This window comes from Coloeus monedula (genome assembly GCF_965178545.1).
Source record: "Coloeus monedula genome assembly, chromosome: 16".
Lineage (NCBI taxonomy): Eukaryota > Metazoa > Chordata > Aves > Passeriformes > Corvidae > Coloeus > Coloeus monedula.
In genome coordinates, this window is record NC_138796.1 from 535,845 (window position 1) to 561,838 (window position 25,994).

The 25,994-nt window shown below is 40.8% G+C and overlaps 1 protein-coding gene across 2 annotated transcripts; it reads right to left on the reverse strand.

The window, feature by feature from the left end:
- Positions 1 to 88: 88 nt before the first annotated feature.
- Positions 89 to 25,461, reverse strand: PDXDC1 (pyridoxal dependent decarboxylase domain containing 1). 2 transcript variants are annotated; one of them, XM_082292016.1, is made up of 23 exons: positions 25,338 to 25,461; positions 19,401 to 19,474; positions 18,808 to 18,873; positions 17,615 to 17,698; positions 16,502 to 16,648; positions 15,777 to 15,966; positions 15,159 to 15,227; positions 14,577 to 14,655; positions 13,959 to 14,043; positions 13,054 to 13,102; positions 12,856 to 12,957; positions 12,571 to 12,696; positions 11,855 to 11,905; positions 10,878 to 10,941; positions 9,937 to 10,025; positions 9,151 to 9,256; positions 7,893 to 8,064; positions 7,150 to 7,268; positions 6,183 to 6,304; positions 4,220 to 4,312; positions 4,029 to 4,125; positions 2,770 to 2,874; positions 89 to 1,980 (listed from the first exon to the last, which is right to left on the reverse strand). In XM_082292016.1, the coding sequence occupies exons 1-23, from the start codon at positions 25,422 to 25,424 to the stop codon at positions 1,721 to 1,723; spliced, it is 2,436 nt and encodes an 811-aa protein (XP_082148142.1). In that variant the 5' UTR covers positions 25,425 to 25,461; the 3' UTR covers positions 89 to 1,720. The 2 variants fall into 2 exon arrangements, with proteins under 2 accessions (XP_082148142.1, XP_082148143.1); XM_082292017.1 differs by having other exon boundaries at positions 25,229 to 25,348.
- Positions 25,462 to 25,994: the final 533 nt, after the last annotated feature.

Genomic DNA, 25,994 nt, shown 5'->3' on the forward strand with positions numbered 1-25,994 from the left:
ATTCTGCACACACGGGGGGAAAGAGCGAGCTTGCTGGAATGGAGGGAAGTGTCCTTCAACAATAATTCCAGAGCAATAATTTGAAGAATCTTTATTGAAACATTCAGGTAAGTATTTAAAGAATGAAGCTCATTCCAACAAAACTACTGATTTAACATTTCCAAATATAAAAACATTAAAAATTAATCTTTGTGGTGATAACTTTTATCCCCAACAAATTACTCTTATACTTCATTGCACTGAAGAAACCACGGAGGAAGACTAGCCAACTTAATTGCTTTTGCACTTTAGAAAAAATTGCACTGATTTACATAAATTACCCCAAAATTACCCCAGGAAAATTAACCTTGTTCATGCCATCCCAGCCCTGCAGGCTTGAGAAGCTGAGAGTCAAATCAGGTGCCAGTACAATTCAACACCTTCAAAATTTGCAGATGATCAAAGTAAGTCCTACTACCACTAGAGTCATTATGGTGTTAAGGGATACCTGGGGGGCGGGAGGGAGGGAAAAACCCAACTGGAGCAAACTATAGTACTTGTATCCAGTTCTACAGGGAGGGGAGGGTTTGTATCACAGGTAACTTGGGGAAAGCAAATGTTGCCAAAGATGGCTTTTCCACAAGAGGCTCTGAAAATTTGCAGTGAAGTAGTTAGGATGATTTGGGGGAAAATGCTTTTACACATTGGATGTTGATTGATTCAAAGCTTTGCTTGTGCATTAAGTAGTCCCAGACACTCTGAAGTTGTGCTGTGTTGTAAATAACCTAAATAACTTCTTTTGAGTCTGTACAATTCCTACCATAGGTAAGTTACTGTTATTCAAAAAATAAGTGTTGAAACCATCACAAATGTATTGGTTTTTCAAGCTTTACTACAACTGTCTTTAAAAATACACAACAGAAAGAACCCCAGTTACACTGCATGAACATGTTCAGTATTTGGTGTGTAAAGGCCATGCAAAGGAAAGTAACAGTGCCTTGTGCTCCTTCCCAGGGCAGGAGCAGGAAGCTGGCCAGGCATGCAGAGGCACTATTGCTTTCTAGAAGGCTGAAAACTCACTAACTCAGTCCCCACCATAGCCAGGGCCATGGCTGGGGGGTGAAGTGGTACAAGTGCAAGAACAAAGAGATGATGGTCCAGCATTCCTTAGTGACTCCCATCCCTAGGGCACCTGTCCCTCCCCAGTGCCCCCACCCCACGGCTCTTGGGCAGGGTGTGGATAAGGTAACAGAAAAGAAGCAATACAGAACTAGGTTGATGGCGGGAGATGTTTTGCAGGAGAGGCTAAACTGAATTTTAAATAAAAGGTGAACAACTGGCAGTTGCTTGTTTTTTATAAAGTATAGTAACATAAAATAATTTTATAATTATTGGGTGCATGGCTGAGTGGTTAGTTAGCAACTGTTGTCATGCGTGGACTCCTGCAGGAAAGGTAACTGCCAAGTGTTTTTACAAACGTTCATGAGCACTTTTATAAAGTTCACTACAGCTTTGGTGACACCAACATGGAGAGGATTAAAGTAACTGTAACAAGTGTACAATAAGACAAATCTCTGTCCCAGCGGAGGGAACGTGTATTTGTGCAAAATGCCAGTTAATAAGTTACAGTAGTTATTACTGTACTGTGTGTGGCACTGTTCACATTTTCAATGCATCACTGCCACCTTGCCTCCCTGGGCAGGGGCTTCCTGGGCACAGTCTGAAATCCACACTTTGGATTTTATCTTTGACTTGCTTGGTCCTCTACCTTGGTGCAGTCTGGTGGCAGTTTGTCACTGTGAATGTCCTCAGTGTCTGTCTTTGCCTGTGCCACCTCCTTCTGCTCCTCTGCTTTTTCCATCTCCAAAGGTCCTTGCTCTTGGCCAGGGGAGAGAGTTGGGGGTCTCTGATCCATCTTATCCAGTTCATCACAGTGGCTGATGGAACTGGTCTCACTGAACCCATCAGAGCTTCTTAAAGACCTTTTGAAAGCTTTCTGACCTGTGAAGAGTTTGAAGCATAATGTACGCATGGAGGCAGCAAATACAGTGGCGTGCACAAGTTCAGTTTCCAAAGGAAGTACTGGAATTTTGTAACAGCAGAGAAGTAGATTTTGTTTGTGTGCTACTTTGGACCCTGAACACAGCCCCCACTCCCTTGAGTTACTGACAGGTCTGCAAAGTAATAGCACCTGTTAACTGTATCCTGTGTATGCAGAGACACATAAAAATGAGCTGAAGCCAAGCTGCCTGCACACAAACTGAAATCATTCCAGGTCAAAAAACTGCACTGAAAGTCATAGCCCAAAAGGTGAGTTAAAACTGGGGTTCCTGCCAGGCAAATCAGCATTAATTACTAATAAACTATGCAGAGAGTGCCATCAGTTTAACAGATCTTTACCTCAGAATGGATTCGGCCACAGAATGTTTGGTAGCAAAAGAAATGCAGTTGCTGAAGTACATGGCTACATGTTATTATGCTTTTATTTCAAATAAAACTTTTGGCTTGTTTACCTGCTCATTTTTAAAGCTCAATAACCTCATAATATTCCAGAGGAAGATTCTAGACTTCATGGACAGTTGTCAGTTAATGGGATAACTTCCTGTGGTCCCAGGAAGAATGTGTGGGGAGAAGACAGCTTGGGGTAGTATTGCGTGCCATGTGTACATTAAGGTTTTTAAGGTGGTAGAAGATGAGCTCTAGTTCCAGATGTTATGAAAGATGGAAAATCATGTGGGTCTGCCTCTGACGGGGAAGTTTCGGAAATTAAACTTGGCCACAGAAACTTACCAGGAAGTCTGTGCTTTGCAAGGCTGGAAGTGGGAGTTGGTGGTGGAGTGGTGCCTGTTCCTTGGGCCTTTGATACATACATAGATTCTGTGGATTCCAGAGAGCCTGCAGGTTAAAAAAAGTAAGTTGACTAAAACTTACTTCTGAAACTGCAAACTGCCACATGGGGGTGATGCATTTCTGAGAACCCAGGGACTCGAGTGCTGAGACTTCAAAAGTGAATCATGTTTCCCCTCACGCTCATTTCACAACACTGCTACACTCCATAGTCCCATTTCCTTCCTGCTCTGGGCATGTAACATCTTCCCAGCTGCAACCTGTGGAGCGGTGCACTTGGAAGGGGTATCTCAGCCATGCAGGGTCAGCATTCCCTGAGGAATAGACTGTTTTCTGCTCTAAGAACCTGCCAGCTGGTGCATCCAGAGTCCGAAAGGCCCTGAGCAGAGCAGGAAGCTTTCCCTGCAGGGTACAGACACACAGTGGGCCACTGTCCTGGGTGTGACACACACTCTGCCCAGGAATATTTATTCCTATGACTGCCACAGTATTTTTACAGTGAAAGTTTATAATTTCAGGAAGTATTATGTTGGTGCATTGGTCTCACTGATGTAAAAGCTTATAGGCTTCCTACATCCCCAGACACAAACTACAAATCTGAGAGTAAAATAACAGATTGTACCATTCCATTTACTACTGTTTCCCACACAGCCCAGTTGATGCCAGTCCCCAGCTGGCTTTAACATGTTCTCCAATTGCTGGACATGCAGTTTAGCACACAGACCAGCACTTATCAGGATGGCAGCAGCCAGGCAACATCCCAAATCAGGATTCCAGGTAGACATCCCATTCAGGGGCACAGTGGAACACGAGTGCCCTGGAAGCACTGGAGAGGATACACATGCACTCATGTGAAGAGCAGTGTGCTAAGGCCAAGCTACCCCCAGCTCACGTATTTACAACCCCCAAACTCCTTCAGCATATGCAGCCAGAGGTCACAGCAATGATTCCTCTATTAATAAATGCCCATGTCTATCATGGCCTTTTTAAACATGATTCAACATGCAAGAACAAAACGTAAACTGTACAAGAGAGAGTAGAAGATTCTTACTGGGCATTACAGAAATAGTGCAAAGCATGTTCTTATACATCCTGAGGGTGATTATGCCACTCATGATCAAACCAGTACAGGAACTGTGCTGCAGGTTCAGTACTGAACTGAGCAGTCCCAATGACATGGCTGCAGGTGCCCTGAGCCCTACCTGCTGTCAAATTAAATGTCCTTCCCTTGGGCGAGGCTTGGAAGGGAGAAAACCAGTTCAGCACAGAGCCCACCACAGGGATCTGTCGCAGCAGCCCCTGCAAGGCACAATCCAACACTGGCTGGTGAGAAGAGTCCCCCGGGGGGACAAGTTACCTCAAGGTACCACAGGGCCGGTGTTTGTGGCCTCACCTCTTCCAGCAGTCGTTCTTCATTTGCTTTCTGAAGCTGGAGCTGTGCTTCCTGTATCCCTTTTCTAACAACTTCAGTCATGTTTTCCAACAGCTAATAAAATCCAGAAATAAGGACATATATTATTTGGACTTGAATTTGTCTTTTTAGTTCAGGTTTTCAGGATGGAGACAGGGTAGTCAGATATTTTTCTAATTTAAGACAGTATGTGACAATCGCTATTTCATTATTACTATAAATTAAAGAATGTACATGCTGACTGCAAGATTTTTAACACATAAACCCAGAGAAAATAATGTAATTTTAAACAGGAATGGTACTTTTTTTTTTTACACTTAGAAATGAGCCTGTGACCCAAATTCTTTGAAGACCTGCTTAGTGTATAAATGTTCCTCAGATGAATGTCTGGGAAGAATGTATAGAGTACATTTTGGTTCCTAGAAGCACCAAGGACTTATATCAGCCTCACAGTAACAAGGTACGTGTCAGCCTGTAGGTTCACATTGTTTTTCTGCTCTCATAAACAGCTGCCACTGATCCCTGTGGCAGCCCAGGCCAGCTGTGTTCTATGCTGCAAAGGGCAGGCAGTTTACTGGGACAGCTGCAGGGGCAAGGAATGAACCCAAGAAGCTACATCTTTCTTTGTGCAAGACAACTGCCAATTTCCATGTATTAATGTTGGTTTTAATATTGCACAAGGACATGCACTTCCTCCAAAATGCCAAATGTCAGCTAATAAAAGGGCAAAGAGGAAGCTACTCCTGTTCCCTGGGGGAGAGACCAGCCAGGAACTGACCCCCAGGGTAGCTCAATACCCTGGTACTCCCTGGCTAGAGGAAGGAGGGCAGTGGGGTGGAATTCAGAGTATCAGGAAGAACCACTGTGTTTTCTGGCCCAGTCAAGGTGTTTATCTTCAGCTTTGGTCCTGCCTTTCGGTGCCTTTAGTGCATGTCCTCAGGGCAGGCTGGACTGATGTGGGTTTTTTCTTCCCTTTTGTACCAACCCTCTTCATCTGAGTGGGGCAAGGGGCATTCACAGATGGGTTCTGCTTCCCAGCTTTGGATCAAATGATGAAGATCCACAGGTTTACTGCAGCTGGTTCCAAGGACTGCACCTTTCTGAGTCTTCCACTACTCTGCTCCTTCAGGATCCGAGGGGCCCATATCCAACATTCAGTTCCAACCTCTCCACTACAACAGTTAAAAAACTGAAGGTGCTCTATGGGCAAAGCATTCCTCATGTCACCCTCCATGCAGAACAGGGAGTCAAGAGTGGGCAAGAAGTCACTGCTAGAAAAAATCTCACTGCATATTCCCATGAGCAGAAGTAGGCAAAGGATTTCTGAAGTTCTATTTATTTTTGAGATGATAAAATTAAATGCCCAACACTAGCAGAATCAAGGGACAGATGTAATGTAGGTCACTTAAGAATTCAGTTTTAGAGAACATCTGGAGAACTCTATTCAGGTAAATGCTTTGAGAAATAGGAGTTGCATCATCAGCTTTATTACTTCAATGTAATTTGTAATTTCTGGGTTTAAGACACCAATTTAAAGTTTTTCACACATCTTAGAGCATAATCTTATCTTGAAGATGCTATATAAAGAATCTCAATCCCACCACATCTAGCAGTGAAGAGAAACACCAGCTCAGAATCAACCTTCCCCTTTCCTTTTGTTTTTTGACAGCTTAAAATTTGAGTAATAAAATGAGGCTATTTCAGTACTACTGAAGTTTTTCATTAGAACTGCACATAGGACCATGAACACAAATCCAGACATCCTCACAATATCATAATCCATAATTCTTCACAAGTAGACACAGATTATTCCTTCCACAGTAATTAAAACTGTTGTGGACAAGCACAACTTCTACATTCACAATGAACAAAACCATGTCCTGAAGCCAATATGAAAAGGGAGAAAAAAAGGTGCTTCAATGTTTTGTGAGTTATTAATACATACTCTTGAATTTTCTTCAATTTCTCTGCCTGTTGCTGCAATAGTTTCAACCAACTCTGACACATCCAGATCCTCTGTGACCATGCCAATGTAAACACAGTTCTTCTGCCCTCCGAATTCTGGACCTGGGGACACAGGAAGAGTCAGGTCTTTGTGGTGAACAAATGTGCAATCCTGCAATGGCTGCAGTGCTTGTGCTCATGAATCTGGAAATCCCAGTACACAATCCCCACTCCAGTACCTAAGGGCAGCATCTGTGTGGCTACAAATTATGCAGGCCAAGAAGGTTCAGTTCTGGGGGTTTTCAAAGACAGAAAACATAACCTGAGCAAGAAAAACAGTGGATATTTTATACAGTCAAGGAGTTGTATAATAAATACCAGTGTTGAATATGCTTTAAACTCCTTAACTCTGCCATTTACAGGTTATTTGGTTCCACAACTGCAGGGCACTTAATTTCTGTCAGCTGATCAGAAAAAGACCAGAGTTCTGAATACTGAATTAATACTGTTTCAGCTATCATGTGGCACTGTGTAAATGTGAAAGTGTTGCTGATTATCACAAAAGTCATCTAAAGTGTTTAATTGAGCCACAGAGAGCAGTGAAACCACCAGTGCCAGTGGGTTTGGAATGAGATCTGCTTTCCACTAGATCCAGCACTACTTGAGAAGGCTCAGTTTACACAGAGGAATCCTGCAGCTTATATTCTTTCTGACAAGGAAACCCTTCTTGGTCTAGTTGCCCATACATCAGTTTTCACAAGGATTTCTGAGAACAGTGCACCTTGCTCACCTAGTGAACACTCCCCAGCTGAAACAGGGGGGAGGAGGAAACAGTTACAGGTGTTCCTTCTGCAGCAACCACATAGGCAGCAGCTCATTCTGCATTATAATGACCTATCAAATCATTCTAACACAGCTAGGAGATTGACTATTAGCTTGAACAGAAGTTCTTTAAATACTGCAGTTACCCAAAGAAAAAGTGAGATCCGACTCCAGTTCATTTAACTTTTTCAGTAGTTCTGTATTGATTTTTTCTAGTTCTTTTTCTTGTTTATCATCATTCTTCCCATCACAGTGATGGTTGTACCTTCAAACCAAGCCAAGAGATAGTAATTTCACTTTACAGTACATACAGAAGCACCTACACATTTAGTATGTGTCTACAAATTCGTGTATTTTACAAACAAAAACCTCAGAACATTACAGCTCCTACCAGCAAGTTTATGGGCATTTGGCACTGGGGATTTTGGAGTGGGCCGAGCTTGCTGCTGCAAACTCAACACAATAGATTTCTAGTTGCTGTTTTGACTATACAGAATCCTTCCCAGAGGACTGTATCAAAGGATCAGAACACAGACTTGGAGGGTTTATTGAAGTCTATTCAGCATATCAGTGAGTGCCATTATAGATAAAAAATATAACTTATGCTTGGCTAGAGACAGTGAGATGCACTTGCTCATGACATATCCCACACATACACACACAGCCTTCCAATGTTACAGCTGGTGCCCAAAACAGCTCTTCAGCTTTTCTTTAAGAAATAATCAAAGAAAACAACTTTATAAAGGCAATTTTCTAAAAAGCTTCCACTGGGGTGCAAAGCCAGATAACAATCAGGAAATGAAACATCCAAATCACCACTGAAGAGACCACGTAGTCCTGTCTGGTCAAGCACAGTCTTTGCAAATACAGCATGAAGAAAATAATTTACCTCACAACACCTAATCCTGGCCAGCTAAGATCTTCAATATATAACAGGCCAACTGTTCTTCTCACTTCTTGCTCAAATTCCTCTCTCAGCTGCAGTGTGCTTGTCAACACTGGTATCTTCATTTTTAAGCAGTCTACCAACTGATCAATGTCTTGTATTTCAGTTCCTAAAACTACAGAGCAGAAGTGTTAGTGTGTGGCAAATGTGATGGATGTGACACAGATGTCTGAATTAAGTAATTTGTAAAGGAGCCACTCTGCAAGTTAATGACAAATACAATTTACAGATAGTATTAAATATCTTGTTCTATACAAGTAGGTTTTTGGGTCAATTATCTATGCACTGATACATCAAAATGAAAGGAAGTAAGTATTTAAAAAAAACGTAATAAAAAGGATTTTCTCATGTTACAAACAAATAAGGATATGTTACAATACCCTTTTACATTACATCAGTAGCTAGCATTACAAAAACCTACTAACATCCTTTTCCCATAGCCCAGCTGCTCATGAATTAGCTTCCATGCTGGTTTAAAACAAAACATCACAGCATCACCAAGTAATTTTATTCTAAAATCTGCTGTTCTGTGTACACCAGGACCCTCTCACGTGAATGTCAGCTGTTCTACAGCCTAAGCCCCTCACCCCACACAAGCCAACAGGAGACACTGTGCACCCCCTGAGCCCTGCACACTGCTCTGTGCATCTGCAGAGTCTGAACTAACAGTAAAACACTGTGGGCTTAAACAGGAAATTTAAGACACTTTCCAAAACACAGATTTTTTTTTTATAAACACACCCCCCCCCACCAGTAATTATAGAAAACCCTAGAGGCTTAGTAAATAATTATTCTAGCTAAGTAGGTGTATTTTGAATACAAGTACCATTGCAGTGCTGAAACACCTGTGTAGAAAGGTCAGGCATCTGGTGTTCAGCAGCCGAGAGAAGGAATTTAAGTGCTTTTCCTAATTAACTGCTTTTCCTAATGAGTTTAAAAAGTAACCAGGAAGTCTTTCTCTGCAGAGGTAATGAGGCAATGTCACCCATAACAGCAGGGCTCCCACTAATGCACCCACTGCTGAGGTACAGCAGAATGATAAAGCTGAGGTGGTTTTGGTTTGTTTATAAGAAAATCCTCCCCCCACAGAAGAATATTCTGAGGAGCTTCTTAGGCACACCTGCTTTCACCCCAGGAAATTGTTGTACCATTCCATAGCAAAGCCCAGCCTGCACAAGGGGCTGACTGGAGTGAATGTTACCTGCAGAAGTCATCAGGGGGCTGAAGCGCACGCAAGTGCCTTCATCCTCCAGCTCTACCACATCGACTCCACTGGCAGGAACCAGCTGTGCCAGCTGCTCTCCCAGCTGCAGGGACAAGGCACAGTTAGGGAACTGGACAGAGCATGGCTCCTGCAGGCCCTGCCTTAGGCTCTGCCACAGCTCCGGGAACAACATGTACACAGTTTTCTCTCAAAATCAGCTCTTGCACCAAAATACTTCACCCTGCGGGTGAGACAACTGAGTTTGACAGCTGCTTAAAATCATGAAAATTCAGGATAAGCTGCAAGTGTTATGAGTCAGAATTTTCTGCAAAATTGCCACTGCCATTAGGTGTGCCATGACTACTGCACAATGGAGCCAAACCAACCATATGCTCAGCCCTGCCAGCACAGGCTTCTAGAATTAACTCAAGAGCTGGAAAAGGCAGCTGTCTGTTCAAGAATACAGTGGCACTGGCAATAGAGCATTTGGCTGATTTAAAAGAATTCTAGTTCTCACATATTCCCACTAGACCAGGGGAAAAAACAGCAGCTTAAGATTCAGGAATTATTTCAGTAGTAATAATGTGTAAAATGATCAGAAATGTGAAAGCAACTTTGCTTCAGAGTAAATTAATCTTTTAAATAGCCATAAGTTCTGCAAAGGAAATCGGATCAAGAATACTTTTGAAAATACTCTAACAAAGGGTTTATAGCTCCTGATGACCCCCTGAACCATTCCACTGTCACTTCTCTTTCCCTAAAGAGAAAAGCATCCATTCTTACCCACTGATTGAAGGTGTCATAAATGTGCCTTTCGTTGCTTATTATGGGGTGCTGAATAGTTGAGGCTTGTGCAGCATGTGAGGTCTGATCTGAATCCAAAGACACAAGAATCACAGAACTGGATTTTTATTTACTTAATTAAACAAAAGGCAACCTAAAATTTAGATAAAAGACAATTACATTTCCTAGATAATATAGCACATCTACACCATGTACTGAGCCTGGAGAAGATGAACATGGATGTTTTTGTAAAGGTATGTTGAACATGATAAATACTAGAAGTAAAACAGAGTTGAATGTAACACCTTAAAAAAAACAAAAAACAAAAAACCCCAAAGAAACCCCAAACCAGTAAAATAATTCTGAGTTTTAAGGTTAAAATGCTCCAATGGAAATACAACCAGTATTTTCACAAAGCAAAATCCTGTCACAGTAGGCTGCAATACTTAATACCTGTGACAGCATTTCCCGAGCAGTTCCTAATGTGTTCTGCTGCTTTTAAAATTATTGCAACAGTAACTGTAATCAGTAAACCACAGTAACAGTGGTGCTTGCCACTAGCTACAAATGTTTGAAAGGAACAGAAAACCTAAACAAAGTCTTTCCCCACCAGTACACTCAAACCCAGCCTGCAGCTTGCAAGAGACTTCCAGCATCTGCTCTCAAGATCAAAATCATATGCAAATCTTCTCACTCAAGAAGGCAGAAAATTACTTGTTATGAAAATTTAAAACACTGCAGTCTGTCTAAAAAAAGAAGCTATCACGTGTATGATTTGTCACAGATTTTGACCAGCATTCACCACCTTTTTAAAAGCACTTTACACGAGTGAACTGCACTATATCACATTTATCCCAAATTCATTTGGTGACTTACTAGTTTAAAATACTGTATAGAGAGGGCTTTTTTCCTTGTTGTTTGGTTTTGAATAAATCACATACCTCTATTTGAATATTCCTGGAAAAACTTGAAAACCACCACTGGTGAACTCAGTTCATCTTCAACCTTCAAAAGAAAAAAAAATATTTTCCCCTGTTTTTTTAAAGATTTGACACCATGTATAATTCCTCACACTGCTAAGCAAAGCTTTAGCTCTCTTGGAAATCACCCCAGAATCACTGGGAAACATCAAGAAAGTTCCAGCAGGAAAAATAAGATTATAATTGATCCTGCTTTGGATCAGTTTGGAGAAACAGACTGGGCTACTTCTGGAGACAATCTGAAACTACATTCACAATCCTAAAAACGCAGGATTTATTTATGTTGAAAGGTAAGTGATACAGTAACTTGAACTCCCAAGGCCATTAATACTCCACAGCTTACTCAGCAAACTGACTAAATTTTCTATACATCAAATATCAACTAAAATTCAGGGGTGGGGGTCAGCAAGTAAAATCATCAAACCCTGTTGGACAGGACATCTCACAGAAACTGAATTTGGAATGAATACATTAGCTGTAATTTCTAAACCTATTTCTGGTGTAAAAACTTCAGCTGGGATAATTTTTGTGTACAATTTCACAGGGTTCACAATATGATCTCTACAGCAGGGTAAGATGCAGCCAGAATATATTAGAGACACTTATGGAAACTGGTTTCATAGATGTATTACTGAGCAAACCCATGTTCTAAATGCAATTAAATCAAGCTCTGAACACAACTTCTGGATGCTCTTCTGCACTCCCCTGGGTGCAGGAGTACAGAACAATGGAACAAACACGATCCAGAGGTCACACACAGCCAAGCCATGAGATTTCACTGAACAACAGAACTTAATTAGAAAGATCCTGAGCGTCTTCAAAACAACAACTATGATTTAAGAAATATTTTAAAATAATTTATTCTAGTCAAAGTTATTTTTATCATTTAACAGGCAGAAACTAAGATATACAACCAAAATATTAGAAGTAGACTGTACCGAAGTTTTAATGAAATCCAGGTTTTTCAAGTTTTCCAGCAGCCTTTGACTCTAGAAGACCAGAGCAGGAGAACAAATGGAGGAGAGAAATACACAGTTTTAGAAGTGGAAAATTATTCTGACAAACATGAAACAGCCACTGCCACAAAATCTTAAAGACTGATGATACTGATACTCTTTTAGGTCTTTCATGCCAGTAGCTTCTGTACCTTTAAGAAATAATACTTTGCATATAAGCACTGCATTTTGTAACTAACGCGTTATATTGGACCTTAACTTTTACTAAAGTAAGGATTCCAAACATAGTGCACTTGTACCTCAAGAAATGTTTTGAAGTCCTTTTTACTAAAAGTAATTCACTATTACTTAAATCAATACGATGCCAAGTAGAATAGGAAAATAAAGTCTCTCTGAAGAGCTTTCAAGAAAAAATAGTTAAGAGAAGTGACAAAAAAGGAAGCGATTATGTTACTTCACTGTCTAGGAAGAACAAAGACTTTTTTTTTCTCATTTATAAAAAAATACATACAATCCAAGAGTAAAAGCACATCCCTCCCTCAAACACTTTCCTGTGCTTTTATCATGTGTGTGACAATATGAACCAATGTTATACTGCCAACAACTGCAGTATTTTAGTTAAGCCTTCTGCAGCACATCGCAATAACCAGAAAGATCTGTCAAGAGCTGTCATAAATCACTGCTGAGCTGTTGCTCACCAGTTGTGAGGCATGTTTTATCCTCTCCACAATGCCATCGTGGCCCAGGTACTGCAAGGAGAGCCACAGTGGTAGGGCACGGAGCTTCTCCACGGGCTGGCTCGACGTTAGTCCCGCTGCCAAGGACTGAGGAGGAAAACAAACCACTGTTAACCTCTCCTCAATGCTGCCACTTTTGCCAGCTTTGGAAATTATACTTTAGATGCTTATGAAGAACATGGCAGCACACTGATCAGAATCAAAATTCCAGGATCGTGAGAATGGTGAGTGGGAAGCTGAACATACCAAGGATGGATCCTCATGTCTGTAGAGTGTCACTGCAGGCACTGCTGGGAGTCCCAGCCAGGAACCCAGAGTCAGAGTCATGCTGTCACATTTTGTAGCAGCCTGAAGTTTATTACAATAAGCAGAATATAAGCCATATCTATTTTGATTAACCTTACACAAGCACATTATTAAGTTTCTAGATACAGTGAAACATACCAGTACAGAAGAGGAGACATAACCCAAAGCCAAAGTTGCCAGATTCACACTGGAAAAAAGAAGAGAGTTTAGCATATATTAAATATGTATTAAGAGACAGCATTTTAATCTGCAGTTTAAATATTTCATATGGATGTATAAAGGGAGATAATTTTTTGTTCATATATTTTTCATTAACAATGCAGGAGATGTTGCTGCTTGTTATTCCGAGATTGAAAACCCAAAAGTAAAAATCTACTTTGATCTAAAAATTTTCAGTCCAACCTTTGGTGAAATCATCACCCAAGGTCCTATCCATAATTTAGCATCAATTTGGTATCAGAAATAAGTAGTACACAAATATAGCTATTCTACAAAATACCAGGAGAAACAGTCTCTATTTCAGGCTCAAAAAGTATAATCTTAGAGCACTGGAGTCTTCATTGACATTCCAAGTTCTTGGAATTTCTTTTACTCTTGGTTTAATTCCCCTCCCAGTCCTGCTGCCCACTGCTCTTGCTGCAGCCTTTTTGACAACCTTAACTGAAGTGTCATTTCATTCTCCCTTCTCATTCTCAGTAACCTCTGTATAATGTCCTTCCTGACTTAGGTCTTTTTAGGCCTCCCTGGCCTAGAAGGTCTTTTTATACATATTTCAAGCTCTTCAAAGCAAGGGCAGATAAGATTACCATCTGAATAAAAGTAATCACTAATAAGTGCTGAAATTACCTTTCCAATTAATTCTTCCCGGGTATGTAAATCAATTTGTATCTCACAATAACAAAATTATAACCATATAAAATGCTTCCTATGACAAAACTAAAGTTGGCTGTATGGCTCTCTGTGAGCTGTCAAATTAGATGGTGTCTATTAATCAGCCTTTTAAATGAATGCAGTTATAGAGAAATAAGTCTCCAGTTTCATACCCTTCCACATGAAGCCACATCTTGTACTGCTCACAGAGCTCCTTCAGCCGGCCCAGCTTGTCCGTGTGCCCAGCACCTGGAGTCCCTTGAACAGGAAAAAGGCAGTGACAAAGGATCAGCCTGCAAACCAAGGCTCTATAAAATGACCCTCTAGTACTGATTAACATCTCAGATAATTTTCCAGGTCCCAAGCAAGTAACAGTAACCTCCGTCATTTATACTTAAAGCAAATTTTGTACATGTGTTTAATTAACTAGAAGAAAAATATCATTTTTCAAGCTAAAGTTGATGGCATATCCATCAAAAAATTCTGAAGTGTTAATGTGAAACTGATTTTTAACAGGAGATGTGCGCTCACTAAAATAAGTTATAGTCATATTAATATATCAACTGACATAAGCAGAACTGTAACAGTACAATCCAAATTTAAACCAGTTAAATAAAATCCCCTCTGGACAGGTAATTATTGTGTGGTCATTAAGATATTTCCTGATATTTCTTGATATGCAACCACTGAGCTATTTAGGAAAATACATATATATATATATATATATATATTTTAATTGTATTCATGAAATAGCATGGGGGTTATTGTGATGGTTTAGCCACAGCACTTACCAGCATTGGCCACAAGCAACAAAGGCAGTTTTCCAGACTCAACATCATCTTTAATCACTCTGTCCAACAAAGCAACATCCTGGTATCAGTAAGAAAACAATATGTTTGTCAAACACTGAATTGTTTGTGCTGAACTGGGAAAATGCATTAAGATTGAAAGTGAACAGCATTCTGAAGTTCTGAAAGGAAACACTCTCAATGGCTTTGTTTGTGGCTTGCGGTTTCTTCTTCTCAAAGGCAAAATAATCTGAAGGCCAAATAAAGTATTTGTGAAAAATAAACCACAAATACATCACATAATTTGTGAAAGTACTCCAACTCCTCCTATTCTAGAAATCTTGCACTAAAAAGCACTTTACTTAAAAGCCATTAAAATATTTTGCAAATGACAAGACCAAGATACAAGCTGCTTTTAGAAAGTTTCCATGTGTGATTTGTACAGCTTTAACACAGAAGATTTAGAGGTTGAAAAAGTAAATATATTAACAGCCTTTCCTAACAACATACTTGATATTCATTTAATGAGGCTTAAAAACCAACCAACCAAAACACAGAAAGAGCTCTTAGGGTAGACAAACTTACCATTTGGTGCTGAGATCCAAACATAGTGTTACAGGGCACACGGCACATGCAGGAAAGGGGCAACCCTAGCTGCAATAGAAATTATGGAATTTCAATTGAGAAATATTCATTTCATGTGCTCACAGAAATACAGAGCGACACAAAATGACAATAGAAACCTCAATATTACATTACAAATTAAGTTTTCTGCTGAAACTTATAATCAAATTAATAGAGAAAAAGCACAGGACAAATTGTGTATGTTTGGGCTCAGGTCTATTTCACACGACCAACAGCTTAATATTTAAAGCACAATGCACTCTAGAAACAATCACGCATTTTTAAAGAAGTTAGCACGCAGGATCCTTTCACTGGAAATATTCAGTTCTCTTCCTCCCACTGTATCACTGCTGCAAAACACAGTCTGTAGATAAAAACTCAAAGTATTTTTCTCAGACAAATGGTTTTATTTTAAATGTAGGGTCCACTACAGCTGAGGTTATGCCCAGTATGGATTCTGCTTCCTTTGCTGTTATTTCCACCATGAGGAAAAATAAGTTGTCAAAAACCAAAGCTATGCAGGCAATACGAAGCCAGGTAGGTTCTAGTTGCAGCTCAACCCCCCCTGACTGACTTTACCTGATTGCAGAGAGCTTGGCCCAGGCCTGTTCTGGCTGCAGAACTAATGTATATGACAGGCTGCTTAGTGTAGAGCACATTAAATCCCTCAAGTGTATAATCTTCATAGCGGGTGTGAATCACAAGTCGACAGATTTTTAGGAGACCTTCACGATCATCTTCATGATAATAGGCTGATCCATTTTCATACCTGAAAGAAAAGCCAAGTAAATATGATCAACAAAACCAACAGTCAGTTTAGGGACTAAAATAACACTAAGCAGCAAAGGAGCTTGCCAGAGGGTGGAGAAGGTAATAAAAACACTTCTATTTTCCCAGGTTAAAGCAGATTAAAAGAAAACACTAATGAGACAGGTTGAGATTAACAATGAGAGAAGCCTAGTATGTATTTTCATTTAGATTCAGAGTAAGAAAGAAAAAACATGTGGGTTCCTTTAAGACTGTCTTTAGAGAGTTCAAAACCTTGCTTACTGAGAGTGGAGCATGGGAGGAAACACACAAAAGGCTTCATTCTGGTTTTAACACAGATGTAAATTCTGGACTGCTAATTTTAAAGACAATGTAACCTGACATTCTTTAGGCTAGGTTAAGGTTGTGTTTCAGACCTTCCAAGTATTTCTAAGTTTGTGGGACAGTGGTTTCTTTTGTTGACATCCTCAGAGCAGTCACATCCATTTTTAAACATTATCATTACCTTGTCACACAAGTTATTCCCAGGGACTCACCTGAAAAGCCTGCAGAGCCAGAGAGTAGTGTCAGAGAGGATCCTTGTTGTAAGTTTTCTCAGTCTTTCCCTGTCCAGCACAGATATGTAAGCTGCCAAACTATGTCCCAGTAGAGCCATGTGACCCTGTTCACCAACATTCTGAAGCCTGCAAGCCAGAACAGAGAAACAGCCGACCAAATACAAGTCACGGACATTACAGTAATACAGGGTTTGGGGGTTTTTAATGTAGAGTGACAGAATTGGTTGACATGCAACTTAAATATTCAGCAGAGAGAAGTGCAGTATATCACCACCACCCTCCTGTCATTGTGTATGACACACTAAGGTGCCAGTGCAGACAAGAGCACTTCCCTTTGCCCAGCTGCTCACAGGAACACCTCTTGCTTTTGAACCAGCCAACATGAGCTGGAACTAAGCACTTTACCTGCTCTGGGACTTGAAAGTACGTTAAACTCTCCTATGCACAGAAAACTCAGGACACTTACTATTTTTAGAGGCAGAGCTTTTCTTTGACGGGTTTTTTTTGTTGGTTGGTTGGTTGGTTTGGGGCTTTTTTTCTGGTTGGTTTTTTTTTGTTGTTGTTGTTGGTTTTGTTTGGATTTTTAAAAAATCTTGAACATGCTTTTTGAATGTTAGTTTTCAATAATCTTCTGCAGATCAGTTAGTACTATTTCCATTTTGCAGAAAAATGGAAACAAATTTTATTTCCTTTAATTTTAAGGTCTACAGAGATAAAAAATAAAAATCTATTGGTATTCAAAGCTTTAAGACTTTCTGACTTAAAACAACTTTCAGAAAGTGGAAAAAAAATGAGCTGTCACATCAAAAACAACTCCCTTATATACCTCAATTTAGTAATTAGTAATGAAAGCTTTGTAATTTTAAGAAAGCCAAGCCTCATGCACTATTCTGCTTCACTATACAATGTAAAGTGCCTTTAAAAAGTTACCTGGTTGCACAATATTTTACACTTTAAAATATATACTAAAATATAGAGAGAAATTATATATACTGAAACATACATAGAACTTAAAATTAAGTAAGTTCTATAGTGATCAGAATATAACAAAATCAGGTGTCTTCCAAATACAGTACCTGATATTGGCCTTACCTGTAGGACTGTGAAGTTTCCTCTTCCTCCTCTCCATGCATTAGGTTCTGAACTAACTGAAGTATGCTCACCATATCCTGGCCACTGGGAGAGAAACAAAACCATATTAAAAAGACACAAGCAGGTAAATACCAGCATCTAAAAGAAGCCATCTGGGACACTGCACTTTTACTGAATGCTGAGTACAGCAACAAAAATGGTTCCTTGGTCTCAGAAAAACTGATCACGAAGATGAGGATGCTGAATCAATTCAAAACTACTTGCTTATAGTAGGAGACTCAGAAAAACAAATCTATTGATATCTGAAAATTTGGTCTGAAAAGCCTGACTTGCCAACATTGAATTCTTACTGCTACACAGCCAACTAAAGTAGCAGCTAAGGATCCACATCTTGCTTCACATGAAGCAGCTTCAGCTCATAACTCAGCACATCTCTTAAACAATTCCCTACTAATCTCAGTTTCTGGCAGACACAAGCTACGTTAGACTTCTGACATGAGACAACATGGTAAAACTGGAAAGGATACACAACACCTCAACTTTTATAACTCCAACTAAAATTTACAGTAGTGTAGGAACTTACATTGACTGTTGAAATTGCTTTTTATTCACAGAAAAGATAATTCAGTGTCTCCACTCAAAAACAGGGTTAGTTTCTGCACAGCAGAGACTTTGCAGTATTTTCTGAAGTGCTAGCCTGAGCTCCTGCAGGATCTCCTCCCACAGAGGACACAACCAGTTTAAATCTTAGTTTTCAGGTGCAATGGTCTTACCTGCCTGATGCATAAGAGCTCTGTTTAATTTCTAAAGACAGCTGCGCTGAAAAGGTGGGAGGTTTCTGGGTTTGGGATTTTTTTTGTTTGTTTCTTTACTGTTTTCTACCTTATCAGTCTCAATTATTTTTTTTTTAATCTGGGTACTTTTTTCCGACAGAAATTTGTTTACTTTGAGTCTCAATCACCACTGTAAGCAACAATACTTCATCAGATTCCATGAATTCAAAATCTCAGTCACCAAGGACAAGTAATCTCTTTTTCTCCTTTCTACATGAGAATGAAAATAGTTGGTATGACTATAGATGATGCCTGGAAAATGTTAATATTTCCATTAATACAAATTGCTTGGAAGACAAACATGCCATGCGTAGTTTAAGATTTTGAAAAGAGCAATATCTAAAAACTGTTGCTGCCTACCTGCCTTGGAGTGGTCCAGGAATATCCTTCCGTGCATATTTCTTTTCATTTTCCTCCTCTGCTTTCCTAAGTTAAAGACACAAAATAAACTCTGTATTTAGTTTGTGTTCTGTAACATCAAATACGTAATTGACTTTGACTTGCAGAAATACATACTGACATGTATCTATTTCACGAACAGGTTCAGGAATAAACCAGATGAGATCAACACAGAAGTTTTGTTCAGACTGAATTTAAAAGTTCCCAATTGTTTGGGTTTTTCAGTTCTTTAAGAGAAAGCTTAGAGAAGAATCCCATATATACAGGAATTAAAAATTACTTGCACTGCAATACTAAAAAAAAAATCCTACCTTTGAAAAACAGACTTGTTGGACTTGAGTATTAGAGAGCATGCATAAAAATGCATACATTTACTTTAGAAACCCCATCATTTGAGAAATAAAGGTGATTTGTATAGGTGTAAACTTCAGAATTACAATATGACTTTAAACTACCAGGAAAATGACGGTTTTTTCGACTTAATGTCAGTGACACAAATAATCCTCCCTTCAGCACAAACAGCTGTAGTTTTTTATTGTATCCTTTGCACACACCTCTGATTGTCTTCCAGCATCTTCATTGCTTCGTTCAGATTCTTCCCCATTTCTGCTAGAGTAGGGTCCACCATCTTTTAGGAAAAAGATAGCAACTTTAAAGAAAAGATCAAAAACCACTTATCTTACTACTGTCTCTACAATCTAATAAATCCTAGAAGAGGCTAAAAAGTCAAAATTTTGCACCTAGAAACACAAGAAAGTATCCTTTGAGACTGCCCTAGAAAAGAGAAATAAAATGGCACCATTCCCTGCCATTTCCCCAGTAGACTTTTACAACAGTAGTTTTCAAAACAGATGAGAAAACACCTAACCCAAATACTCTTGTAAATCTATTTTTTCCCTATTTCTGGTATCTTTAAACCAGTTTTTAATTTTAACTTATTGGAGAAATTCCCTTTCTGTAGACAAAAGAGTAAAGCTGACCTGTGGCAGGAGACAGGCTGACATGCAGCAATTATCCTCCAGCAGCTACCGCCCTCCAGCTGCACAGAACAGGCCACTCACTGCTGTAACCACAGATATTGCCAGGATGGAAATGTTTAAAAACCATGGAACTTTTTGGCCCTGAACCAATGACAAGCTCAAAGTATTTCCCGAAGAACTGCTCTGGCTTTGAAGAAGTGTCATTCATAAACTTTAACCCAAGAGGCCTGGCAGAAGTTTGTGACACTGACACAAGACACCTGGACAGGAACATTTATCCATTTAAGGATTAGATGACTTTTGAAGCTTCCAGAGAATGTGGAGGTGTCATCTGGCAGAGCCTGATTTACCTATATTTGAAAAATAAATATACCCCAACGTGATGGTAGAAGGCAACACCACTGCTAAGCTCCATCACATCAGACAGCAAACCCCCCTGAGATACTCAGGTGACCCCATGACAGAGTTTCTTCTCCCTACCTCTGCATAAATTCAACACCAAGCCACCACCCACATACCAAAGACTCTGGTGGTTACCCCTGCAGGCTGCTGCTAAGGTTGGGGGGGGGGGGGGGGGGGGGCAGGGGGAGGGACAGGGGTTGTTTAAAGAAAAAAATCCCACAGGCAAATGCATTCACTCAGGCAGATGCAGACACAAAAACAAATTTAATCACAGAAGGTAGCGGGATTCATTTACATGAGGATTTTACACGATTTTCATCTGGAGGACTGATCAAGAAAGGAAAAAACAAATTAAGTTGAGAGTTACCATATGTTCAAAGAGTGATTTTAACCAAATATTTTGAGATTTAACTCACATTATAGCAAGTGGTAGGTGGCTGAAAGAATCAGTAGCCAGGAACGGGCACAGTGATCAGACCAAGACTGACAATTCTCTATTCTGTGGCTTTGGAAGTGGCCAGTAACAAATGTTTGGGGGAAGAACAAAAGAACAGAGCAAGTACTGAGTAATATTTTCCCATCAAAACTGCCAGAATTCAGCAATAAATGGGTTTTTACACTTTTACACTGACTTGTACAACATCAGCTGAGTATGAGGGCCACAACTTGATTAAGCACTGAGTGACAAAGTAGTACAAATACAAAAAGTTCAAGACCCCATCACAGAAATTAAAAAAAACCCAATACACACTGCAAGCATTCAATACTCAGAAGAAAACAGATATAACCAAAGAAAAAATATAAATTTGATCTTTGGCAATATGTCCACACATTTTGACTGGTTTCCAGAGTTGTACCATGTCAAAGAAACTCTAAAAAGAAACTTCTAGAAAGAAGTTTGGGAAAAAAAAAATCAGTTTTGCTCCTGCAAGCCCTTAAGAGAGTAAACAAGTGGACTAATCTACTGATTGTGACTACCTCACATAATTTAATTCAGGCTGCCATAAAACATCATCAGTGGCTGGAAGGCAGTTATTTGTTTGAACCTTCCTCAGCATCACATGCAATTATTCAAACAGATGTGTTGTAGATGAGGACTTGAAATGTAGAGGCATTACAGAAAGGGCTCTGAGCTGCTTTTGTTCGCTACTTACAAAATTCACCTGCTGAAATGACATCAGATGTTAAAAACTGCACATCCCTACCTTGTGACTCATCCTGTCTCTTACTAATAATTACACACGCATGAAACCCCTCTGCCATTAAGCTGGCAGAGTAACTACATAAAATACAGCTTCAAAACTCCTAAGTTACACTAGGCTCCAAAAAATGCTATGAAATCCACAAAGTCTTTGAATTCTGATATGGGCTGAATTGGAAAATTAATCCCTTCTGATTTTTTCCAGTTGCTAAGTGGCTATGCAGCAACTTATTTTCTCCTCTGAATTATGGAAGGGGAAAAAGCCCACCTTTAACTGCTGCATGCTGAACTTTATATATGCTCCTCCTCTGCTCACATTAGTAAGGACATGGAGGTGGGAAGCAGGACACTGCTTATTTTAAGCAGTAAGAAAAATAGGTGTGGCAAAGTTGCAGCAACAAACCATTTAGTTAGGAAAGGTTTCTGAACACACTTTAATAACAAGAGCAGTAATAAACAGAGTATTTTTTTCATGGTCTTGAACTGTTTTGAAAATGACTCGGGGAGGAGTTCTTGAACGCTCCCTCCTGAACCACAGGACAACACATGTGTTTAGGAGGTTAAGCAGCTGCAGGAAGTTTCTGCACTCAATCTTTTCCCTGGATCACAGGCAGCCTTTGACCAGGGGAGTTACAGGACACGCAAATCCTTCCAAGCTCTAAGGAGGCACCAGCCATGGCTTTTTCCTTCTAGGTGTCCATTCAGCATCCCAACACCTCCTGCCTCCTTCAGCCCCTCAAAGACCCTGATATACCTCAGCCTGCTTTGTCTTTTATCATTCATTGCCTTCAAAATGTATTAATCCAACTCCCTAAGGTTATCCTGCAATAGCTTTGATTAGTAGTCACTTCCCTATTCTGTAGCTAATCTGTTACTATTTTATTAAGCACTTTGAACTGTGTACTGTTTATGACTTTATAGGCAGGATGTCACACCTTGGAGTCACTTGGCAACTGGGGAGAGGATAAGGGGCCATTTTCCAACTGTGATAAGACTGAACATTAATTGCAAATTCAGAAGGAAGAACATTGCTTCATATGCCAATGTTTTACAATATTGATTTTGCATGTCTGTAGGCTGTACTCCTAATCAAATAAAGGGATGAATTTTAAGCAGTTTACATAAACTAATGTTGTGCAAAGCAACTCACAGGTGTAGCTCTTTCCCTATTTCATGAGAGCTCATTTTCCCACTATGTTATTATAACTGCCTGAAAAGAAAGTTTTACCATCAAAACCCAAAACCTCTTCTCAATAGTAAATGAATCTCAAACAGTATCAGCATTCTTCAGCCAAAAGAATATTGTGTTTATTCTCCAGGGTATGAAGAGTTTAAGATAACAACAAAAAAGCAGACACTTCACGACTATTTGGCTTGAATAAAAATGGCACTGTGTCATCACAAGGCTTCTGCTCATAGGTATTTGCTCTTTTAATCTTTATTATTCCCCTGACATGCACCAGGACCTGCATGCAGCTCTGCTGCCATGAGTTTTCTGTAAACTTACCAGGACGTTGTGGTAAATAGCACAGTAACAAAAGACAAGAGCCACAGGCTGAGCAAGAAACCAAAACAGTTTTTTTCATGTTTAGGGAAAATACTGCTGTAGAGACAGCAAGAAGTTACAAGGAAAGAATTTACACTATTCTACTACTGACAAAGTCACCTAACTTGAAATGTTAAATTCTTTCAGAAGATTGGTCACTTCTATCAAAATCTAAATGGGGGGAAAAAAAATAGAATAGTTCTGTTAAGGCAAATTCCTGAAATCTAACACAGGCTTCCAGAATTATTTAAATAAGTTCAGCCCAACAAAAGATTTCTGAATTTCAGATAAAATTAACTGTAATTATATCACTTATGACACACAATATTAATACCTTAAAAATAATACAAAAAAAAATCTGCTGAAACAAAGTTAATCGGCAAAATCAAGCCAAGAGGTTTTTGGTGTGCACACTTGTGTGTCAGACTCTACAATGGTTTTCCTTGCAGTTCTACTGTGCAATGTTTTCAATTCTCAGGAAGTTTCTCATCTGCTAAAAAAAAAATCTTTTTCCATTTGCAAGACCCTAATGATGGCAGTCACTCAATGTCACTGCATTACAGCTCATCAGGTGATTGTACCAAAATGGTTATGAAAAATACAAAGTTGTAACAAATGTTACTACAAGTTAAAATGTATTTATCACTGGCATCCTGATAAGCTACATGTATAAACACATGGCAAGGAGCGAATCCATGGTTCAAATAAAAGACAGTCTCAGATCTATTACCATAATGCTTAAATAAGCATAAGATAAGTGAATAGACATTCTCTGCAAAGAAATGCATCCCAGATTGGAGGAATTTCAGATATATTTGGGGAGAAGACTTCTGACAAAGCATGCTCAAGACTAAGTAAAATGCAAATTGTACAGATTTACCACAATCTTAACCAAAGACTACTCCAGGAGGGCACTTACTGCTAAATATCTAGAAGACCATAATTGTATTATGGCATTTTATTATACAGAGAACTACAGCTTTTATCACAGACGTGGAAAAAATGATAAGAGACAAAGTAAAACAAATTATAACTCTTGACACTTATCTATCTGCATATTTGGAAAAATCAGACATGCAAGTTTTTGCAGACCATTATAGACGATTCCTTACAGCAAGAATAATCAAAACATGGACTTTTTAAAGGTATTTCATTCTCACAGTGTGCTTATTGCTTCTTACGATGAACTAATCAAGCAAAGCTTTTACGAACTTGGTCAGTACTACACTACTTGCTCTGTACTAATGCACCTTCTTTAGATAACCACATATCATACTATTACTCTTTCACTCCAGTTCATAGAGACCTCACTCCAAGCTATTCCAGTAAATTTTACTTATATAACTAAAACTTTTCATAACAAGCAGGAGCCACTTCTCCCAGCACAAGTAAAGAACCTAAGCTTTTAAACACTAACAAATACTCTGTAACAGTATATTCTTCATGAAGCTTGTAATAAACATATCAAACTTTTTTGCCACCAACCAATTAGCCACGTCAGAAGGATACTTCCTGAATTTCCCAGCCATCTTACTGGAGCACATCCCACTCAAATTTCTCTGGACCATCCCAAAGATCACATAAAACCGAGCATGCTGGATATAGTAAATGACGCAAGGAGGGGCGTGTGCATTCAAAGCCTTAAGCACACAAAGTACTCGTTATTCCAGAGGCACACTGTCCCCACAGCAAGAGAGCGACGGGGCCAAGCTCCGGGAGCAGCAGGGCCCTCGGGCAGGTGCCGGCCCCAGCACAGGTGCGGAGCAGCCTCTGCCGAGTGACTCACTGTGACAGAGGAAAACAGGCTCTGTCCGGCACTCACGGCATTACAGAGCCAATATCTGCTTTGTACAGTGCATTGGGCAGAAACGCCCAGGGCAGCAAACGCCTCCATTTCGATTTTTAAAAATGGGTAACATAATCATTTATTTAGTAACATTTCCTCTCCTATCCTGCTGAAGGCTAACGCTCACAGGAAATAACCTCCATCTTTTTCTTTTTAACAAAACAAAAAACGCGCTCCTAAAGCATTTCCTTATAGTTATCCTGCCTAGTTCCAGATCCGGGATACGGATGCCAGTCACACCGGCGGCTGCGGGGGCCGAGGGGGACACGCCCGGGGGATTCACTGGTACCACAAAGCTCCGGGAGGCAAAGCCGCCTCAGCCCCGAGGCCAGCGCCGTGCCCCGAGCCCCAGCCGCCGCCGGCCCGCGCCCTCCCCCGCCCCGGCCCCGCGGCGCTGCCCCGCAGACCTTCTCGAGCGAGCCGTCCATGGCCCCGGGCCCGGCGACGCCGCCTCGGCCGCTCCACGCTGGCAGCGCTGACGGGGCCGCGCGGGGCGGGCCGCGCTCGCGCGCTCACCTGGGCAACGGGCCCGCCCACCGCCGCGCGCACCACCGCGCCGCGCCGGCGAGGGGGTGCGCGGCGACCAAACTGCGCAAGGCGCATCGAGGCCGGGGCCGATCCTTCGCTCCGCGCACCGCCTGAGGCCGCTCCCCCCCGCGCCGGCTGCTGGAACAGTCCCGGCGAGAAGGCGGGTCGGTACTGCACAGATACCGGCGCATGCGCAGGGAGTGCGGCCTGCGCGGCGGTTGGCGGCCGCTCCGGAGCGGAGCTGCGAGGCGAGAGCGGGACGCCGGTTCGAGTACCCGGGGCGGCGGGTCGTGGCAAGCCGGCCTCCGGGAGGGCTCTGCATGGCTCCAGCCTTCCCGATTTTCTCGGTTGTCACCCCGCTGTCGTGTACGGGAGCACCAAAGCCTTTCCTCCGCGCACGGGTCCCGCGCCGGAACGCTTCACGACCTTGGCGGAGAGCACGCACCTGCCCGCGGGTTCCCGTCCGACAAGCAGCCCCCGAAGACCCAAACCTGGGCTTTTTCTGAGCTTTATTTCTGTGCTTTCAAGCCGCAGTTACTTTTCGGTACATATGCCTCTTCCTATTAGTGCCATTGTTGTTATTTAATAGCACCACTTGCAAATGGCGCTGTTTTGCGCAGGGATGTGTTGGGATGAGGAGCTGGA